General features: G+C 43.3%; 1 protein-coding gene across 4 annotated transcripts in view; it reads left to right on the top strand.

Annotated features, from left to right (window-relative positions):
- Positions 1-19,653, top strand: part of SMC5 (structural maintenance of chromosomes 5) — a 114,392-nt gene that overhangs the window by 46,610 nt on the left and 48,129 nt on the right. For all 4 annotated transcript variants that reach the window (XM_074994779.1, XM_074994777.1, XM_074994776.1 and 1 more), the window contains one exon: positions 165-326. In XM_074994779.1, the coding sequence (XP_074850880.1) occupies positions 165-326 (162 nt within the window). The remainder of the gene's footprint in view (positions 1-164; positions 327-19,653) is intronic.

Genomic DNA, 19,653 nt, shown 5'->3' with positions numbered 1-19,653 from the left:
AGCTCTGCTGCTGTAAAATAAACTTTAATTCCTGTTGAATTAAACATGAGTGCTGCAGTGTGTGTGTGTGTGTGTGTGTGTGTGTGTGTGAGTGAGAGAGACACATACATAGCTAAAGACAGAAGGTAAAAGGCTTTCATTGTTTTGCTTTAAACTCTTGCAAGGAATATGAAAATATTCGCCAACAGCATGAGGAGGTGAAACAAAGCCGTGAACGTTCAAAGGAGGAATTGAAAAAACTACAACAAGCAAAGTCTCCCATGGCACAGCAAATCCAAGAAGTTGAAAAGCAGTGGAGGAATTTGGATTTAAAAATCAAAGAGAAGGTATGTATTTTGGATTCGTAGTTCAGATATATACACAAGGTTTAGTTAAAGCTGAAAATGGAACATGAAGCAATCAGAATATGTTCATTTTTGTACACGAGAAGTGGCATGGGATTTTATAAAATGAAGGCTTTTTTGCCTCCATTTTCCCTGCTCTGTTCTTTGTGCCTTTACTCCATAAAAGGAAGTTAAATATGGCTGTGTGGAGTTATGTACTTTCTAGTTCACCTTTCATGAACACGTTTGGTCTACTACTGTAAAAGCACCGTAGGTTGTTTTTCAAGGGTCCCTGTGGGTGCTCCACCTTAGGTGTGTCAACACTGCTGTGTCCACAGACTGAAGATTTTTGTAGCAGTGCCCCTCAGCTAGCTGTCTGTGTGCACAGAGCACAGTCTCGAGATGCCTGTGACAGCTACTGCGCATACATGACCAGCTGGTTACCTCAGGTCTTCTCTCCACTGGCTCTGGTCACACTTCCCTCAGCCATCTCAGACCTGAAAAACAAGCAAACAATTAGAGGTAAGTCTTTAAACAGACTTTGTAAACATCACACAGACTTTGAAAGCTTTTTATTTAAAAAAAATAAAAAAAACTGACAAGGAGAGCTGCTGACATGGCTTCTCCTCAATCAGCGCTAGCTGTTTGCTGGCTTCGCTTTAAAGTGTGGCCAGCCACTCATGACCAATTTCCTGGGCTTTAAAACGTGCTCTGCCTGTTGCATCTCCATCCCTGTGTCAGACGGCCACTCTCACTGTGTGTGGTGTTTGGGACACCAGCGCAAAACCAAAGTCTGTACTCACTGCAGGAGCCTTTCAGAATAGTCTCGCAGAGCGGGAAAGCAAGCAGCTCCATGTCTGGCTTATGGAGAAAGCTTTGGCTCCTACAGAGCAAACGGACTGCCCCCTCAAGTGTAGCCCACAGGGGGTCGAAGGTCGAACACTGACAGTTCTTTGCCATAGGAAAGCCCTACAAAGCAGGGGAAATCCCCCAGAGGCACCTGCCTGGTGCGAAGGTTGCGGATCTCTTGAGCATCTAGACAGACTTATGGGCAGTGCTGGGGAGGAGCCGGTGGTTGTGGTACATGTCGGTGCCAATGACATAGGGAAGGGTAGAAGAGATGTTCTGGAGGCCAAATTTAGGTTACTAGGAAAGAGACTTAAATCCAGAACATCTATGGTGGGATTCTCTGAAATGCTTCCAGTTCCACACGCAGGGCCAGATAGACAGGCAGAACTTCAGAGTCTCAATGCGTGGATGAGACAATGGTGTAGGGAAGAGGGGTTTAGATTTATTAGGAACTGGGGGCACTTTTGGGGTAGGGGGAGCCTATGATGGGCTCCACCTAAATCAAGGTGGATCCAGACTGCTGGCATTAAACATTAAAAAGGTCGTAGAGCAGTTTTTAAACTAAGAGGTGGGGGAAAGCCAATTGGTGCGGGGGAGCACCTGGATCGGACGGAGACTTCTCTTACACGAGGCTCCATATATAGGGATTCCCTAGAAGTTAGTCAGATAGGGAACGTCGGAAATAATATATGGGCAAGATCAGATGTGAAACAATCGCATATAAAAAATCCAACGTGTCTGTGAAAGGCGGACATATAAATAGTGGTAGTTTTTTGAAGTGCTTTTACAGAAATGCTAGGAGTCTGTCTAATAAGATGGGTGAACTGGAGTACCTCATATCAAAGGAGGAAGTTGACATAATAGGCATCTCAGAAACATGGTGGAATGAGGACAATCAGTATGACACTATCATACCGGGATATAAATTATATCGGAAAGACAGAACAGGTCGTGCGGGTGGTGGAGTGGTACTATATGTGAAGGATAATATTGAATCAAATGAAGCAAAAATCCTAAAGGAATCAAAATGTTCCATAGAATCATTATGGATAACAATGCATTCCTCTAATATGAATATGGCATTAGGAATATATTACCGACCACCTAACCAGGACAGTGATAGTGATGCTGAAATGTTAAGGGAGATTAGAGAGGCTATCAAAATAAAAAACACAGTAATAATAGGAGATTTCAATTATCCCCATATTGATTGGGTACATGTCACCTCAGGACGAGATTCAGAGATTAAATTTCTTGATGTCTTAAATGACTGCTTCTTGGAGCAGCTAGTACAGGAACCCACAAGGGGAGAGTCAATTCTCGATCTAGTCCTGACTGGAACGCAGGATCTGGTCCAAGAGGTAACTGTTACTGGACTGCTTGGAAATAGTGACCACAATATAATAACTTTTAATATTCCTGTGTTGGGAAGAACACCGCAGCGGTCAAACACTCCGGCATTTAATTTCAAAAAGGGGAATTACACTAAAATGAGGAAGCTAGTTAAACAGAAACTAAGAGGTAGAGTAACTAAACTAAAATCCCTGGAAGCTGCATGGAAACTGTTTAAAGACACCATACTAGAGGCCCAACTTAAATGTATACCCCAAATAAAAAAACACAGTAAGAGACCTAACAAAGAACCACCATGGCTTAACAGCCATGTTAAAAAGGCAGTGAGAGAGAAAAGGGCAGCTTTTAAAAAGTGGAAGTCAAATCCTAGTGAGGACAATAGAAAGGAACACAAACACTCCCAAATTAAGTGTCATAATGTAGTAAGAAAAGCCAAAAAAGATTTTGAGGAACAGCTAGCCAAAAATTCAAAAAAAGATAGTAAAATGTTTTTTAAATACATTAGAGGCAGGAAGCCTGCTAAAAAAGCAGTGGGGCCCTTGGACGATAAAGATATAAAAGGAGCGATCAAGGAAGACAGTGCCATTGTGGAGCGATTAAATGTTTTCTTTGCTTCAGTCTTCACAGCTGGGGATGTTACAGAGGTTCCTAAATCTGAGCCAGCCTTTTTAGGTGACAAATCTGAGGAACTCTCCCAGATGGAAGTGACATTAGAGGAGGTTTTGGAGTTAATTGATAAGCTGAATAGTAACAAGTCTCCAGGACCAGACGGTATTCACCCAAGGGTTCTGAAAGAACTCAAATGTGAAATTGCGGCATTATTAACAGTGGTTTGTAACCTACCCTTTAAATCCGCTTCGGTACCCAATGACTGGAAGACGGCCAATATAACGCCAATATTTAAAAATGGCTCCAGAGGAGACCCTGGCAATTATAGACCGATAAGTCTAACATCAGTACCAGGCAAATTAGTAGAAACAATAGTAAAGAATAAAATTGCAAGGCACGTAGAAGAGCACAAATTGTTGGGCAAAAGTCAGCATGGTTTCTGCAGAGGGAAGTCGTGTCTAACTTATCTATTAGAATTCTTTGAAGGGGTTAATAAACATGCGGACAAGGGGCACCCAGTGGACATAATATACCTAGATTTCCAGAAAGCCTTTGACACGGTCCCACACCAAAGGCTTTTATGTAAATTAGGTGGTCATGGGATAGGAGGAAAGATCCTTTCATGGATCGGGAATTGGTTAAAAGACAGAATACAAAGGGTTGGAATAAATGGCAAATTTTCACAAGGGAGGGGGTAACTAGTGGTGTTCCCCAGGGGTCAGTCCTGGGACAGATCCTGTTCAACTTGTTCATCAATGATCTAGAAAATGAGGTAAGCAGTGAGGTGGCAAAGTTTGCAGATGACACCAAGTTGTTCAGGACAGTCAAAACCAAAAGGGATTATGAAGAACTACAAAAAGATCTCAGCAAACTGAGTGATTTGGCAGCAAAATGGCAAATGAAATTTAATGTGGGTAAGTGTAAGGTAATGCACATTGGAAAAAATAACCCAAATTACACGTACAAGATGATGGGGTCAAATTTAGCTACGACAGATCAGGAAAGGGATCTTGGAGTTATAGTGGATAGTTCTCTGACGACATCCACGCAGTGTGCAGCGGCAGTTAGTAAAGCAAATAGGATGTTAGGAATTATTAAAAAAAGGGATAGATAATAAGACAAAAGATATCATACTTCCCCTATATAAAACTATGGTACACTCACATCTTGAGTACTGCGTGCAGATGTGGTCTCCTCACCTCAAAAAAAGATATATTGGCATTAGAAAAAGTTCAGAAAAGGGCGACTAAGATGATTAGGGGCTTGGAACGGGTCCCATATGGGGAGAGGCTAGAGAGACTGGGACTTTTCAGTCTGGAAAAGAGGCGATTGAAGGGCGATATGATAGAGGTATATAAAATCATGAATGGTGTGGAGAAAGTGAATATAGAAAAATTATTTACCTTTTCCCATAATACAAGAACTAGGGGACACCAAATGAAATTGATGGGTAGTAGGTTCGAAAGTAAGAAAAGGAAATTTTTCTTCACACAGCGCACAGTCAACCTGTGGAACTCCTTGCTGGAGGAGGCTGTGAAGGCCAGGACTCTATTAGGGTTTAAAAAAGAGCTCGCTAAATTTTTGCAGGTTAGGTCCATAAATGGCTATTAGCCAGGGGTAAAGTATGGTGCCCTAGCCTTCAGTACAAGGGCAGGAGATGGATGGCGGGAGATAAATCACTTGATCATTGTCTTCTGTTCTCCTTCTCTGGGGCACCTGGCATTGGCCACTGTCGGCAGAGGGGATACTGGGCTGGATGGACCTTTGGTCTGACCCAGTATGGCCGTTCTTATGTAAGAAGATGTTGTATGCCTTGTTGGGCTCTTTGTCCCTGAGAATGGAACAGGCCACCTCAAAACACTGTGCTGCTGCCCTCCCTGCAGGTAAGGGGGCTGCCCAATGTTCTCGCCCAAGAGGTGAAAGGAGGCGTCCCAACTCATTCATTTATTTAAAGCAGTGAGGTTCTTCAATAAACCCTTCACCTGAGTTTAGCAGACAAGGCAGTAATTGACTGGAGTACCCTGGCGTCTGTTTTCACTTCTCCAGTGCGTGCAGGGAGAGGCACTGAGAAGTCGGTACAGGAGAAGTGTGCCATGTAAGTGGGGGGGTGGGGCAGAGGGAGGTGAAACTGCTCGCCCTCTCGCCTTCTTTCACACCTGTTCTCTCTGTCTTCGACTATGTCAGCGGTCCACCCTGCCATCTTAGCTGATGATTTCAAGTCCTTTCAGGATCTCTTTAGGAGAGTCGCAGACAGACTCCAAATACCCCTTTCAACATGAGGGGACTTCAAACACAAATTGACAGACATTCTCCAGACATCTGCACATATAACAGACTGGCAATTACTATTAATGAGGCTCTGCTAGATCTAGCCAAACTCGTCTGGAATAACTAGGCCTCGATCATGCCCACCTCAAAGAGTCTAAAGTGCAAATACTGCGTTGCCCCCTCAGGTGCAGAATTCCTTTTTTCTCACCCACATTGCAACTCATTGGTAGTGGATGCAGTATATCAGAGGGGAAAGCAACACAGTTACAGGGTCAGCCTGGAGACAAAGACTGGAAAAGGCTGGACACAATGGTGGAAAAAAAGCATACTTCTCAGCCACCCTACAATTTCACATTGCCAGTTATATGGCCTTGCTAGCCAGATATACTCATCATGTTTTTGACCAGATTTACACCTTCTCTGATGCAATTCCTGACAAAGCAGAACAATGCAAGGCGCTCATGGGTGAAGGCTCTCTAATTGCAAGAACAACCCTGAAATCTGCGTTAGACTCAGCAGATACTGCAGCCAGGTCCCTAGCCTCCGCAGTAGTCATGAGGTGAGTGTCCTGGCTACAACTGTCTGGGTTCCCCAGAGAGATTCAGGCCATGGTAGAAGACCTGCCCTTTGAGATGCCTCACCTTTTTTTGCTGAGGGTACTAATGAGATTTTACACTGCAAAGAATCAAGGGTAACTTTGGGAACTCTTGGCTTCATTTGACCACTTCAGAGCACCCTCAAAATAGACAATACAACTACAGATACAAGGCCCTGGCCTTTAACAGGCAATTTGATAATAGGCAACTCCAGAAGCAGCCCAGGAGGAGGCAGTCTTCAACCATTCCCTGACGCACCAGGCCCCATCATGCCAGTCATTTTGAAGTTTTGGTCGAGAATTAAATGGGCTCCAGATAGAGCCACGCACCATTTTTTGGCTCGAGGCTAGCAGTATGCTATCCTGCATGGCGAATCATCACAGATGATCGATGAGTCCTGGAGGTTTGTTCAAACAGGCTGTTTGATTCCATTTACCTCCAAGCCCTAACTCCATTCCCCTTCCCCGTCCCTTTTCAGGGTCCCCTTTCACAAGTTGATGCTCATGCAAGAGGCACGACTACTTTGGTTGGGGGCAATAGAAGAGGTACTCATCGAGAACAGGGGACTGGGACTCTATTAAAGGCACTTCCTCACGGAAGAGAAATCAGGGGGCTGGAGACCTATACTAGACCCCAGGTACCTGAACTGGCACATTCTCTGTTAAAAATTGAAGGTGCTATCCACTGTTTATCCCCTCTCTGCAAAGAAGGGACTGGCTGACCACTCTCAACCTGCAAGATGCGTACTTCCATATATCCATTCACCCAGCACACAGGTGGTTCCTCAGATTCACCATAGCAAATCAGCATTATCAGTACAGAGTGCTCCTCTTTGGCTTATGTACAGCATCGAGAGCCTTTTCAAAGGTCCTGGCAGTGGTCGCTGTATTCCGGAGAACAAAGGGAGTAACCATCTTTCCTTATTTAGATGATTGCTTGATAAGGGGTCATTCCTAGGCACAGAGCGAGCAAGCAATGTCATTCACCAGGATTCTTTTCTCCAACTTTGGCCTGTGCATAAACCTTCAAAAGTTCACCCTTACACTGACCCGAGGACTTGCATTCATAGGGTTACTCCTAGACTGCGAGGCTGCTACAGCCTCTCTTCCACCACACAGGCTGAAGGGAATACAAGACGTTGTCACTTGCAACTTTCACTGACCGTACCTGCCAGGCAATGCTTATGCCTCCTTGGTCACATGGCAGCAGCAATATTGATGATGCCACACGCATGTTTATGAATGAGACCTACACATCATCCTGGAAAACAGCAGAAGACCGACAACAAGAAAGACCTTATTCTCAAAAGTGGCAGCATTTTAGATCATGGTGCCAGTCACAATCATGTAACCTATGCAATCAGGAGTTCCACAAGTACTCACTCACCTGACCCACCTGCAACAAACAAACCTATCAGTAAGCACCATCAGGGTCCACCTAGCTGCCAAATCAGACTTCCACCTGCCAATTTCAGGACTTTTCAGTCTTTACGCACTCATTGGTCAAAGAATTCTTGAGGGGCCTTCAAAACCTGTTTTTCCCCCATTAAGGACACAACACTGGCATGAGACCTTAATTTCGTTCTCGCATCTCTCATGGGGAAACCCTTTGAGCTGTTGGCCACCTACTCTCTGCTCTATCTCTCCATTAAGGTAGCTTTCCTTGTGGCAATGACATCAACACACAGGGTAGGACAGATCAGCACTTTCATGTCAGAGCCTCCCTACCCAACCTTTTACAAAGACAAAGTGGTACTATGTACACACCCTAACTGCCTCCCAAAAGTTTATGAATAAAAACCATTAATTTGCCTATGTTTTGTGGTGTAATATATCTGAGTTTTTTTAGCTAACTGCCGTGTATTCTTGTAATTGGATAGCCTGAGTTTCAGGTGCACTGTATTTGCTATTCTTTTAAAAAAAACAGTTTTTGGGGTAGGTTGACTTAAACCAAAGCAATCTAAATCACTGCCAATTTTAATCAGTTTGCATTTTAGTTATTTTCCTAAAGAAAGATTGACTCTTGTTAGTTGGTAACCATTGAAATATACCATTATGTACAGGCTGAACATCTGTAATCTGGCATGATTTTATTTAGTGGGGACAGTCACTTGTCATGGGTGTGACCAAGTTTCCTGCAGTCCTGTAAAGCTTGTTTACAGCCACCAGTCCTGGTTGTCAATGTTCTGTGCTGCTACTTAGCTGTAATTTCCCCCTACTTGTCTTCTAAGAGCCCAGTAAGCAGTGAAAATGTTAGTAATGCTGCTAGACGATATTGGCCTCCCATAGTCTGGCAAATTCTCCTTTTTTTGTCACCAGTCAGGTCTTGAAGGTGCTGGATTAGAGAGGTTCAGCCTGTAATTAAATATTACCTGTGCACTAAATTTGTTTAACTTACGTTTGTTCAGATGCCTACTTAGTTACATTTTTATGATGTTTGAAGGGAGAATGATGCATTTCTTAATTAGAGGGTCATTAATATTTTACTTGTGATTTTGTATGTATTTGGCTAGAAATTCAAATTAAATTAGCATTTTATTAAAATTACAAGGTTGCATGCTTTTTTGTTACCAGATAATTGATCAAAACATGTCTGTCATTTAGAACTAATCAATTTATTCAACAAAGGCATTAAGTGTTTTATTGTTTCTGATCGCCAGGTTCTTCCAAATTATAGGGTTAGTAGATCTTACTCTCTCACTCCTGATTTCTGTTGTTCATAGATTGGACAAGGGAAAATGAGCTTTCCTTTTTTGTAACACCCAAATGGTGGCTTAACTTTGAATTTGTGCTTGGGCTAAATTAATTGAATAACCTGAAATAAAGAAAACATTCTTTTGGCACTTATAGAAAGGGTTGCTGCTGTCATAAGCTGGTTTATCACTTCAACAAACTCTGTTTTCCAGGTGACTTTTGCTGCTTTGATTTTTGTTTAAAACTTGGCAGTATCCCCAATGGCAGGCACTTGGACACTCGATTATGAAGGACTCTGAGTTATTTCAATGAATTCTTTCCCATGTGTCTGGCTAGTGGTTCTTGCTGATACGTTCTGGGTTCAACTGGTCATCATATGTGGGACATAAAGCAATTTTTTCCAGGTTAGAATGACAGATCCTGGGTGCTCTTTTAAAACCTTTCTCGTTACATTGGGGCACAGGTCACGTGCTGCTTCAAACTAGATTAAATGGCGGATTTTCTGTGCCTTGAAGTCTTTATATCATGATTTTAGCACTTCAGTAAATTAACCAGTGGTTATGGATTTAATTCACGAGTGGTTGGGTGAGGTTCAATCATTTACAATATGCACAAGATCAGACCAAATCAGGGGTCAAGAACTCCTGGTACAGGTGTTAAGAGTGGATTGCTACTTTTCATTGGCATGGGAGCTCGGCCTCATCCATGCAGCCGGGAGCTTGCCTGTGGATTAACGAAAGACCAGGTAGTGCTGCCAACTACTATGTAAATAGCCAAGCTCTGCATCTTTATTTATTAAGGAAGCTGTTTCAAGTAGGACTGTTAATGACTTTAAAAAGTATCAGCAGACTCAGACTCCACATAGGGGTCAAAAGGTTACATTTCTGTACTCCGCCTTGGAAGAGCTGCTGACCCCTGGACTAAATAATCACGGTGGTTCCTTCTGGCCTTATAGTCTGAATCTATGAATAAGAAATAGGCAAAGTATAGAGTTAATGCATTAACTGATTAAAATAAAAACGCACACACATCAAAGCCAAGATGTAACAAAGTTATTTATAATCACTCTTTGTATCATGTTCTTTCTTCAAAAGAACTCAGTAATATTCAGTTGGGGGATGGCAATTTAACAAATTTAAGAAGGAACTTAATGGCCATGTCTACACTAGCCCAAAACTTCGAAATGGCCATGCAAATGGCCATTTCGAAGTTTACTAATGAAGCACTGAAATACATATTCAGTGCCTCATTAGAATGCCGGTGGCCATGGCACTTTGAAATTGACGCGGCTTGTCCAGATGGGGCTCCTTTTTGAAAGAACCCCAGCAACTTCGAAATCCCCTTATTCCTATCTGCTGTTAGGAATAAGGGGATTTCGAAGTTGTCGGGGTCCTTTCAGAAAGGAGCCCTGTCTGGATGAGCTGCGCGATGGCGAGCTGTGTCAATTTCAAAGTGCCGCAACTGCCCATATTCTAATGAGGTGCTGAATATGTATTTCAGCGCTTCATTAGTAAACTTTTTGAAATGGCCAATTTGCATGGCCATTTCAAAGTTTTGGGCTTGTGTAGACATAGCCAATACTTCATTAATCAGGAACCTTTTATTTCATTTGAAATTGGAGATTGATAAAACAATACCTTATAAAGTTAGCACCCAGTTTTGCTTTCACTGAAGATATTGCAGGTTTGTCAATTTGTTTAGTGAAAGCAGAACCTGGCTCAGATTTTTTGTTTTGCTCTGGCAGATGAAATGGATTGTACTATGCAATATCTTCTCCCCCGCCCCCCACCCCCCAATAGCAAATGTTCAAATTTCTGGCATTAACAAGTAGTATCATTGTGATTCTGGGTATAAAACTCTTTCTTATTACTTTTGTTTTAACAAACAAGTGTAAGGGTCAGCAACATTTGGCACACAGACAGTTAGGGTAGTTCACTGACAGGCCATGAGACAGTTTGTTTACATTGAGTATCTGTAGACATCGTTTCCTGCAGCTCATGATGGACAAGGCTCACTGTTTCCAGCCAATGGGAGCCACAGGAAATTATGTGGGTTGCAAGGATGTACTGGCTGCTGCTTCTTCCAACAGCTCCCATTGGCTGGGAGTAGCGAATAGGAGCCACTAGGAGCTGCGGGGAACCATGTTCACATGCTTAGTGTGAACAGACTGTCTCGTGGCCCTCCAATGGATTACCTTGATAGGCTGCGTGCTAAAGGTTGCTGACCCCTGGATAAGTGCATGCAACCATTCTCTGTTAAAGTCTAAGGCTATTGTTAAAGTTACTCAAAGTCAGCTAAAACATTTTTGCTATACATCCACTACAAACAAATGTGAACATATTTGGATTTCATGCTCTACTATACTGCTCAATTTTTATTATTATTTTTGGCTCCTATTGTTTAAAATTTCTTAACATTTTTAACAAAATGCACTATTTTCAGTTTTATTGTATATTCAGTTTTATTGTTTTTCCTTAGAGGGAGTTTAACAGCTGGAAGCCTGAGATTAATTTTGCATAATGCTGTATAGTTCTTCATGCCTGTTTAAATACAAAGCTGCATTTGCACAGTTTGGTATTACCTTGCTAAGTTTTAATCATTTTCTCATTTTTAATTAATGTTTTACTGATTTCTAAGTGTGGGAAGGAATTGTGTTGTGAACCACTGTTGCCATAATTCTTAGAAATACGGAAATGTATTAATAAAATTATCCTCTGGGTGAAACATACAGTAAACTCTTGAAATGCATGATTTCAAGTTGCGCTTAACTCGCATTAATGCAAGTTGAGCGCAGTGCAAAATCCTTCACCCCACCACCCCGCAGCCCATCTCGGCACCACATGTGGCTCTGGCTCATCACACAGCACCCGTTCAAACCCCCCACATCCTGGTTCACCACCCACCCACGTGGTTCTGGCTCATACCCCCGTTCAAACCCCCTGCGTGTGGCACTGATTCAACATTCCGCCCCCCCCGCCCCGCCCCCTGTTTCAAAGCCTTCAGCACGCAGCTGTGTCTCACCACCCTCCTGCCCTCCCCCTTCAGCCCTAACCCACCCCAAACTTAACCCCTCTGGCCCCCTCCCACGGCCCCAACCCATTGCCAGGCTTAACCCTCCTCAGCTGTCTTGTCCACCCCGCCAACCCCAGGACTCACCTTTCAAAAGTAGCTCCAGATGCTCCTGCTCTTTCTCCAGCTGCAGAAAGTATGTTTCACCACGGAAAAAGCCACCCCCCCGCCGCGATATATGCAAAATTAGAGTTATGCGAGGGTGCATGGGAACGCAACCCATGCGTAACTCGATGGACTACTTTACAGGACAATATATTCTTCTTTGAGTAATTGCTTATGTTGATTGCATTCCAGGTGTGTGTGTGTGGCCACATAAATGGTGTTGGAGGTTTTAGCCTTTGCACTATCCATAGGAACGGCTCTGGTGCTCTCTGGAGTGCTTGGTTTATGTTGTAGTATATCGGGTGTTGCCTCCCCCTCCCTCTCAGTTCCATTTGACCAAACTTGGTGGCCAGCCAAACACCTCTGTTCCTCGATTTGCAAGCTCACAGCAATTTCTTCTCTTGTTTTAGGGTATATCTTCGTTACAGGGAAGCTTGACCTTGCTGCGGTTGATCTTCCTGAGTTCAGTGTAGCGTGCCTAGAGGGGGTGTGCTAAATCGAACTTATAGGTGCAGTGCCTAAGGGAATCCCATATGATGATATGTTGTCACATCTGGAAGAACTTTCATGCTCTGATGCAGAGGGAATGTGACATTCAACTTGGGGTCCTGCTCTGTGTGCAGCTTTGGAGTCAGCTGTGCCCAAAACAGAGTCTAGCAATTTGGCTTCAGCCCCAGTGCTGTAGGAGAAGCCAGAGAAATTGGCATCAAGCAAGCCCAATAAATGTGCTCTGGGAAAAGGACCCTGTTTAGGCCTTACGCCCAATCCAGACCTACAGTAGGGCTCTGACATAAGGAGTTTCCCCCTGCCACAGATTCTGGGGGATGGTATAAAATCCATGCCAATGGCAGTCAGGGCATGCTGAGTACCTGTAAGGCAAAGAGAGCTCATGCTGCAGCTGGCACCATGTTTGGCAGTGGAGTCATCTAAAGCTCCTGTAAGGGCACGCCGGCTGGCAGTGCCTTATGCAAGATGAGCAAGCACTGCTGGTCTCCAAAGCCAAGACGGACCTTGGTCACCAAATTCTAGATCTCCACATCGGCCCAGGTCTCCAGCTTGTAGTTTCCAGTCATTGGTATTGAAATCCTGATCCCTGTCTTTATGCCAAAGCTCATTTAGGAGCAGACTGTCATCCCTGTACCTGTCCTTGTCACATTGCCAGTGCTCAGACCTCCAGGGTGCTTCTCAGCCTGGACTGCTCTCCCTTCCCCGAACACTGGTTGAAACACTATCACTGGTGGTAATGGTTAGTTGGCAGATCCAAGCCTTGGCAGCCCTGCCATTATCACTGGAGTTTGATGACTTCTCCAGTTTGGAGGCACAGTTCAGCCCCTTGCCTAGACAGCAACAGGACTGGGCTCCTGAGGTTGTCTCCAGTGCCTCTGCTGCATCTGTGTCCTAGTTGCTGTCTGGCAGCAGGGCCAGTGGCAACCCAGTGGCTTTTCTGAGAATCCTAGAGGGTTCTTGTCATGTGATTGCCCTGCTACTGCCAGCTTTGGTTGCTACATTGAACAGGCACCTGCAGCACTGCCTGCATGGGGTTCAATGTAGGATGCTCCAATGGCTGTCGTGGGTGAGGAGTTTGTGCCTGCTCCAAGGCTGCCCTTCCTGGTGAGTGAGGATGCAGTCAGACCTTCCCCGGTGGTCCAGTGCTCCTCCCTCTCCAGATGAGGCAGTAATGGGGTCCCTCAACAGCCAGTCCATTGGATGATTTCAAGGAGCATCAGGTGTTGCTCTGGAATGTGGTTTTGGAATTGTACCTCAGGGCAGAGGAATTGGAGGAGCAGAGAGGTATATTGTTTTAAATGTACTTTTGGCCTCCACTCCAGCCCATGTCATGCTCCTGGTGCATGAGAGAATCTCGACAACATTCAAGTCCATCTGGCAAACCCCATCCTCTTGCCGGCCCTTGTTTAAGAGGTTGGAGCAAAAGTATTTCATCCTCATGAAAGGGTTCAAGTATGTATACACCTGCCCACCATCAGGATCGTTGGTTGTATCTGCGGCCAATGAAAGAGATAAGCAGGTGCCCACCAGCTCCACCTCAGGTATAAAGAGGCCATGAGGCTGGACTTGTTAGGTCACAAAATTCTAAGATTATCCTCCCATTTTGGGTGGTGAACCACCAGACCCTCTTGGACTGCTATTATTTTAACTTGTGGGACTCCCACCTCAAATTCAAAGACCCAATGTCCTAGGAGGTGGTCCAGGAGTTTGCCTGGCATGCATCTGATTTGGCTGCATATTCACTTTACTGTTGTTTGAGATGCAGTTTCTGGCTCCACATCACAGGCTTGTCCTAGAAGATGCAAGTCTCTTTACGGTCTCTGTTGTTGACCTTTTCTTGGACCAGACGCACGCATGGCTATGTGACTTTATGGATCCTTGGGTAACTCTCTGCTCTGTGGGGATGCATACTTTTTCATGTGTCGAAGTACCTGTTCTGGAGTCTTCTGCCACTTTAACAGTGGCAACCTTGTCGGTGGCCAGAAGTGCTCATTTTGAGGATGTACCTGGGAGAGAGATACCAGCCATCTTCCTGGATCCTTCCTTCCTCAACCACTCTTTCCCTTACCATTCTGCCTGGCCCTGGGTTATATCAAACTTCCGGATCCTGGACACTGGATCAGGCCTATACTCTGCAATTTTGTCACTCTTTGTCCTCATCTTCCCCATCAGGGACCTTTCTCATGAGCAGCACCTCATTCAGGAAGTTGAAAAGACCTGGGCTTGGGGGCTGTGGAGGAGGTTCCTTGGGACATAGCGGGAGTAGAATTCTCTTCCTTGCATTTCCTAATCATCACCATCAACCACCATGGGCTCAGTGCCCATTGGTGTCCACTGCCTCCCTCACTATTTCCTTTCATTGTTCCCAGTCCAGTGTGGAGTGGCTTAGTTTCTGTACACTAGCTCCACATCAATCTACAATATAATCAACCTATTCTTTGTGGGGTCTGCCTCTCCTATTCAAACCGTCCATTATGTCAAATACCAGTCTTGATTTTTTGTTCATTCTGCAGATATGGCCGAATAGCTGTAACTTTGGTTGTGTAGGTTATGTGACTTTCTGCGGTAGGTTCTCTTTTGGCTATATCTTCCTATATAACTTCTCATTAGAGACCTTCTGCATCCATCCTATTTGCAGGATCTTTCTATAATAACTCCTCTTAAATGCCAATATCCTTCTCTTCAAATCTTTTGTTATCCCCTATGTCTGATATCCTTGCAACATGCTGCTGAATACCCACGTTTTCAACATGCTCAGCTTCATTTCTAATCGAATTGATTTGCTATTCCAGATCTTATCGATTGCCTTCAAACATGCTCTTGCCTTCGTTATTCTAGTTGCTATTCCCTTCTTACAGGCTAGATCATATCTTATGTTGCTCACCAGATACGTGAACTTCTCTGTTCTCTAGTTCCATCCCTATTTCCTTATCTCCAAATACCATTGGTTCTGTTTCATCCATGTTCATAATCAGTCCATGCTCTTTCCCTTCCTTGTTTAGCACATGCACTGTTCTCACTAGCTTTTCTTCATCTTCTTCCATGCTAACTATATCATCTGCAAACCTCAAGTTTGTTGATTCTGATCCCATGCACAGATATCCCTTCCACCTCTTCCTTGATCTTGTCCATTGCTCTGTCTAGGTGCATGATGAATATACTCAGTGATATTGGATCTCTTTGTCTCGTACCTCCAGTCGTTCTAAACCAACTTCTCAATTCTCCACACGTTCTCACTGCTGCCTCTTCATTGTTGTTGATATCCGTCAACAGCCATGTCAGTCTGCTATCCACTCCGTACAACTCTAACACCTCCCAAGTTGCTTTCTGATGTATACTGTCAAAAGCCTTCTGAAAATTGACGAAGCAAATTTAGATGTTCTTGTTCTTTCGTCAAGCTTTCTCTGCTACCAATCTCAGTACCAATATCTGCTGTATGGTACTATCATTCATGAATCCCACTTGCTCGTCTGCTAGATGTTCTTCTATCTGCGATCTCAGCCTCTCCATCAGTATCATCATTGGCGACTTGTTAGGTCAATCATTCTGTAGTTCTTGTACTCCAATGCACTTCCTTTCTTGTGTATTGTCACTAGGGCACATCTTGGACATTGCTTAGGTGTTTTCCCTTCTTTCCATGCTATATTACATAGTTGGTGCATTTCCTGATTCATACTTTCTCTGCTGTATTTGATCATCTCTCCCATGGTCTTATTTCCAGTTTGGTGAAATCACCTGAGAGGAACCTTGCTTGAGTCGTCTTCCTCTTGGAGAGCTTCAGATGCGTTTGCAGAGGAGAACGGTGTTAGTGGCCCTATTTTTTTCTTAATTGCCAGATTAATACAAAAATATGTATTTCAGTCATAAAGGAAGGCAGATGAATGTTGTTGGTTGTTCACATGTATAAAATATGTACATATTTAACATCTGTCATAATCTGGGTTGAATTAATTTCAGATTGATTTCATGTGTCCCTGTGCTGACCTTTGGAAGTGTCTGGGTTTTTTTTGGGAATTTTTTTTAAAGCCTTGAAGCTATTTCTCAAGAGACACAATTCTCTATAGAATGTGAGATGGGTTTTTGGGGGGCGGGGGGTGGGGGGAAGATGACAGTGTAAATATTTTCAATATTGTAATAAACCTTGATCCTGCAAATGACTGTGTATAGGTACACTAATCCATCTGTGTAATCAGTCAGTTGCAAGATTGGGTCCTTAAATTAGTACTAGTTATTTTCTGTTTGCATGATTACTTGTATTTAGTTCCAGGAAAAACATTATGACTTTTTAAGAACTTTCCTTACAAGCTCAACATTAGGCATATAAAATCCTTTTTAATTACTGACCTGATTAAATATTGTGTTTTAACCGGTTAACTGATTAAACAAAGGAAGGGGACAGCCCGAGGGGGCCGTTCCATTCCAGCTGGGCCAGAGCAGTTTCCCTGCTGTAGGCCAGAGCTGGTCTGGCTGGCCTGGAAAGTCCTTGTCTGTGGCACTCCCAGTGCTGCTACAGCCTATGGCTCCTGTGCCTGCACTGGAATGCCCCCGCCCGCAGTGCTTGTGGACCCACCATGGACCAGGACTGCTTGAGCTGTGCTGGAGCAGCTTCCTGCCCATGGCGGATGGGGAGCTGCTGCAGCCCCAAACCACTTAACCACAATTGGTTAGCCTCACCTGTTTTTAAGATGAGGTTAACCATTTAACATCCCTACTCATAAAATTCAATCAATATCCTTGCTTTAAAAACAGTAACTTTTGTAGTTATTAGGTTGGGGTTCTTTGACATTTCTCTAGTTTCAGTGGACTTTTTTTTTTCCAATAAAGATGCTGTTTGCAGTACTCTAGTGATTTTCTAGTATTTCACTGTGACAGGTGGAGAGAGAGGGGCTGAAAAATTTAGCTCCTAGAGTAATTTTTTCTGGTCGTTTCTTTCAATGGCTTCTGCCTTGGCTTCTTCAGTACCGTTGTCTGTACAGTTTCCAGTTTTATAATTCTGAAGTTCATGGGATCCATTTTACCCATCCATAATGGCTATTTCAGCATGCACATTTTGGAAACGGACATTGTATTTCTGCAAGTTTTTTAGTTAGTCCACATTTTGGCAGGAGCAGAAACAGTAGTTGCTTCACCGTGAGGTGGTAGATTCTTTATCTCAGCAGTGAACAGTTTCACATTAAATCTTAATAGCTGGCTTTCTTCTTAATCTTTGGCAGTGTAGAGTTGACTGACATATATATATATATATATATATATATATATATATATATATATATATATATATTTAAATATTGTCTTACAAATAAATAAGTTATCAGAGTTAACTCTGTTTGCTAGATACCAGTTGCTAGGGAGCCAAGTAGAAGTATATCTACCTGTTGTTTTTTTGGCTCTGTTACTCCAGTATAATATTTTTAAACTACATCCATGTGCAGCCTCACAGTACTTCCAATTTATTCATGATAATAGCAGGCAGATATTGTGTTCATCTGATTTTTTTAAAGAGAAATTGTGTGTTTAAAAAAAAAAAAAAAACCTCATACGTAGCGTTTTTGATATTTGTTGGAAATTAGAGTCCAGTAGAACACAGAGGGGTGAGGAACTTATTTTATGTGAGTGTGTATTAAATGCATTAAAACAAGTCAAAACCGATCTCACAAACTCCTCCAAACTTTTGTGCATCTTTCCCTGGCTACAAGCAAAAATACAGTATTTTTGGTGATTCTTTTCTTCCTGATTTGCTGCTGCTTTCAAAACTGTACACTCTCCTTTTGAGTTCATTTCCCAGTTCTTCTGAATTCTGGGTCCATTCCCATCCCTCCATATTCTTTCTGATCCTAGTTTGTTGGTAGTTACCCCGTTATGTATTTGTGAGGGTCTTCTTTCTGACAAAAGAGTACTAAATTTTAATTCCCTCTTTGTATCAGTTTGAGTTACGCTGAGCAGTTTCCACAGGAGTTTTCATCCCTCCCCTACATTTCAGTGTGCTGCTGGTATGGTTTATTTATTTATTCCCCATCTCTAATGGCTCAGGGAAGAAGGGATAACATGAGAATCCTTATATATCAGTGCAGTGTACTTTTATTAGTCAGTAGTGGTGTCTCAGAGGTGCTGTTGTTTTCAGGATACATGAACTAGTCAATTTAATGTCTTACGTTATCTATTTGATACTGTTTAATATTTCTTTGAAAAATGCCTCGTAATATAAAAAAACACATGCTTGTGTCTGAAGACTTTACCAGCATTTGTTCACGTAACTCCTTAGTTTATTATTGCTTTCTAAGTGCAATTACTGATTGTTACAGGGGTAGAGAAAATATTTTTCTTTTTTTTTTTTCACCCCCCGCCCCCCGTTTACTCTGAGTTTGAACGTATTGGTTAAACCTCTCTAGTCCAGCATGCTGGGACCTGCCTAGTGCTGAATGAGAATGTGCTGGACCACAGGAAGGCAATATTGTCCAGCAGCATTACCAACAATTCCATTTGTTGCTGTACTCTTAGAAGAAATTGAAGGGTAAATTAGAGCTAAATAACAGCACAGACCACTGAAAGCCAGGACTGGTGGCTGTAAATAAGCTTTATGGAACCACAGAAAACTTGGCCGTGAGAAGCTATATGGGATTCTCTAGAGATGGCAACCACTGTCCCCAAAAGAGTCTGTGGGTACCTCCAAAGAGATTCCTCACGAAGCCTCTGGCAACACAGGGAAGAAATGGATGGAGGTAGAGGGTGATGGCAACTATGGTCAGCAGGTGAATGGAGAAGCTGGTCTCACCAACAGCCAAGAACTTTTTGTAATGTTGGGTCCCATTGCCTCCTCCCAAGACATTTCTCTGCCATACTGTGATGGTGGGGAGGGCACCTCTGGTGTGTTCTCCTTTTTAATCATGCTACAAGCAGGTTAAGGCAGTTGTGTGTGATCTGTGGTGGAATCTGTATCCACACAGCTTGGGGCCCCCGGAAAAACTTGTTAGTGTGTTTGGGGATGGAGCACCAATCTTCCATGCACAGGTCCATAAAGCTCTCAGACAGGTATACTTTAATGCTTCTCACAAGGTTTTTGGAGAGGCCTACCTTATTCAGACTTCCTCAGTACGACACCCTTCCACCAAGTCTCCAGTAAGTAGTCTGGCATTATTGCACCATTAGAGCAATGCAGCATCTGTCTGCATTCAGTCAGCATCCATGCCTTTTCAGTGTTTGTTATGCTAAAGAGCATACCTTTTTGCAAACTAGAGGAAGCAGGGGAAGGAGCATTTAGCAACTGTGATAACATAAGCTGCT

The sequence above is a fragment of the Carettochelys insculpta genome, chromosome 5 (genome assembly GCF_033958435.1).
Source record: "Carettochelys insculpta isolate YL-2023 chromosome 5, ASM3395843v1, whole genome shotgun sequence".
In the NCBI taxonomy this organism is placed as follows: domain Eukaryota; kingdom Metazoa; phylum Chordata; order Testudines; family Carettochelyidae; genus Carettochelys; species Carettochelys insculpta.
This window is presented reverse-complemented; position numbering and strand designations above follow the sequence as displayed.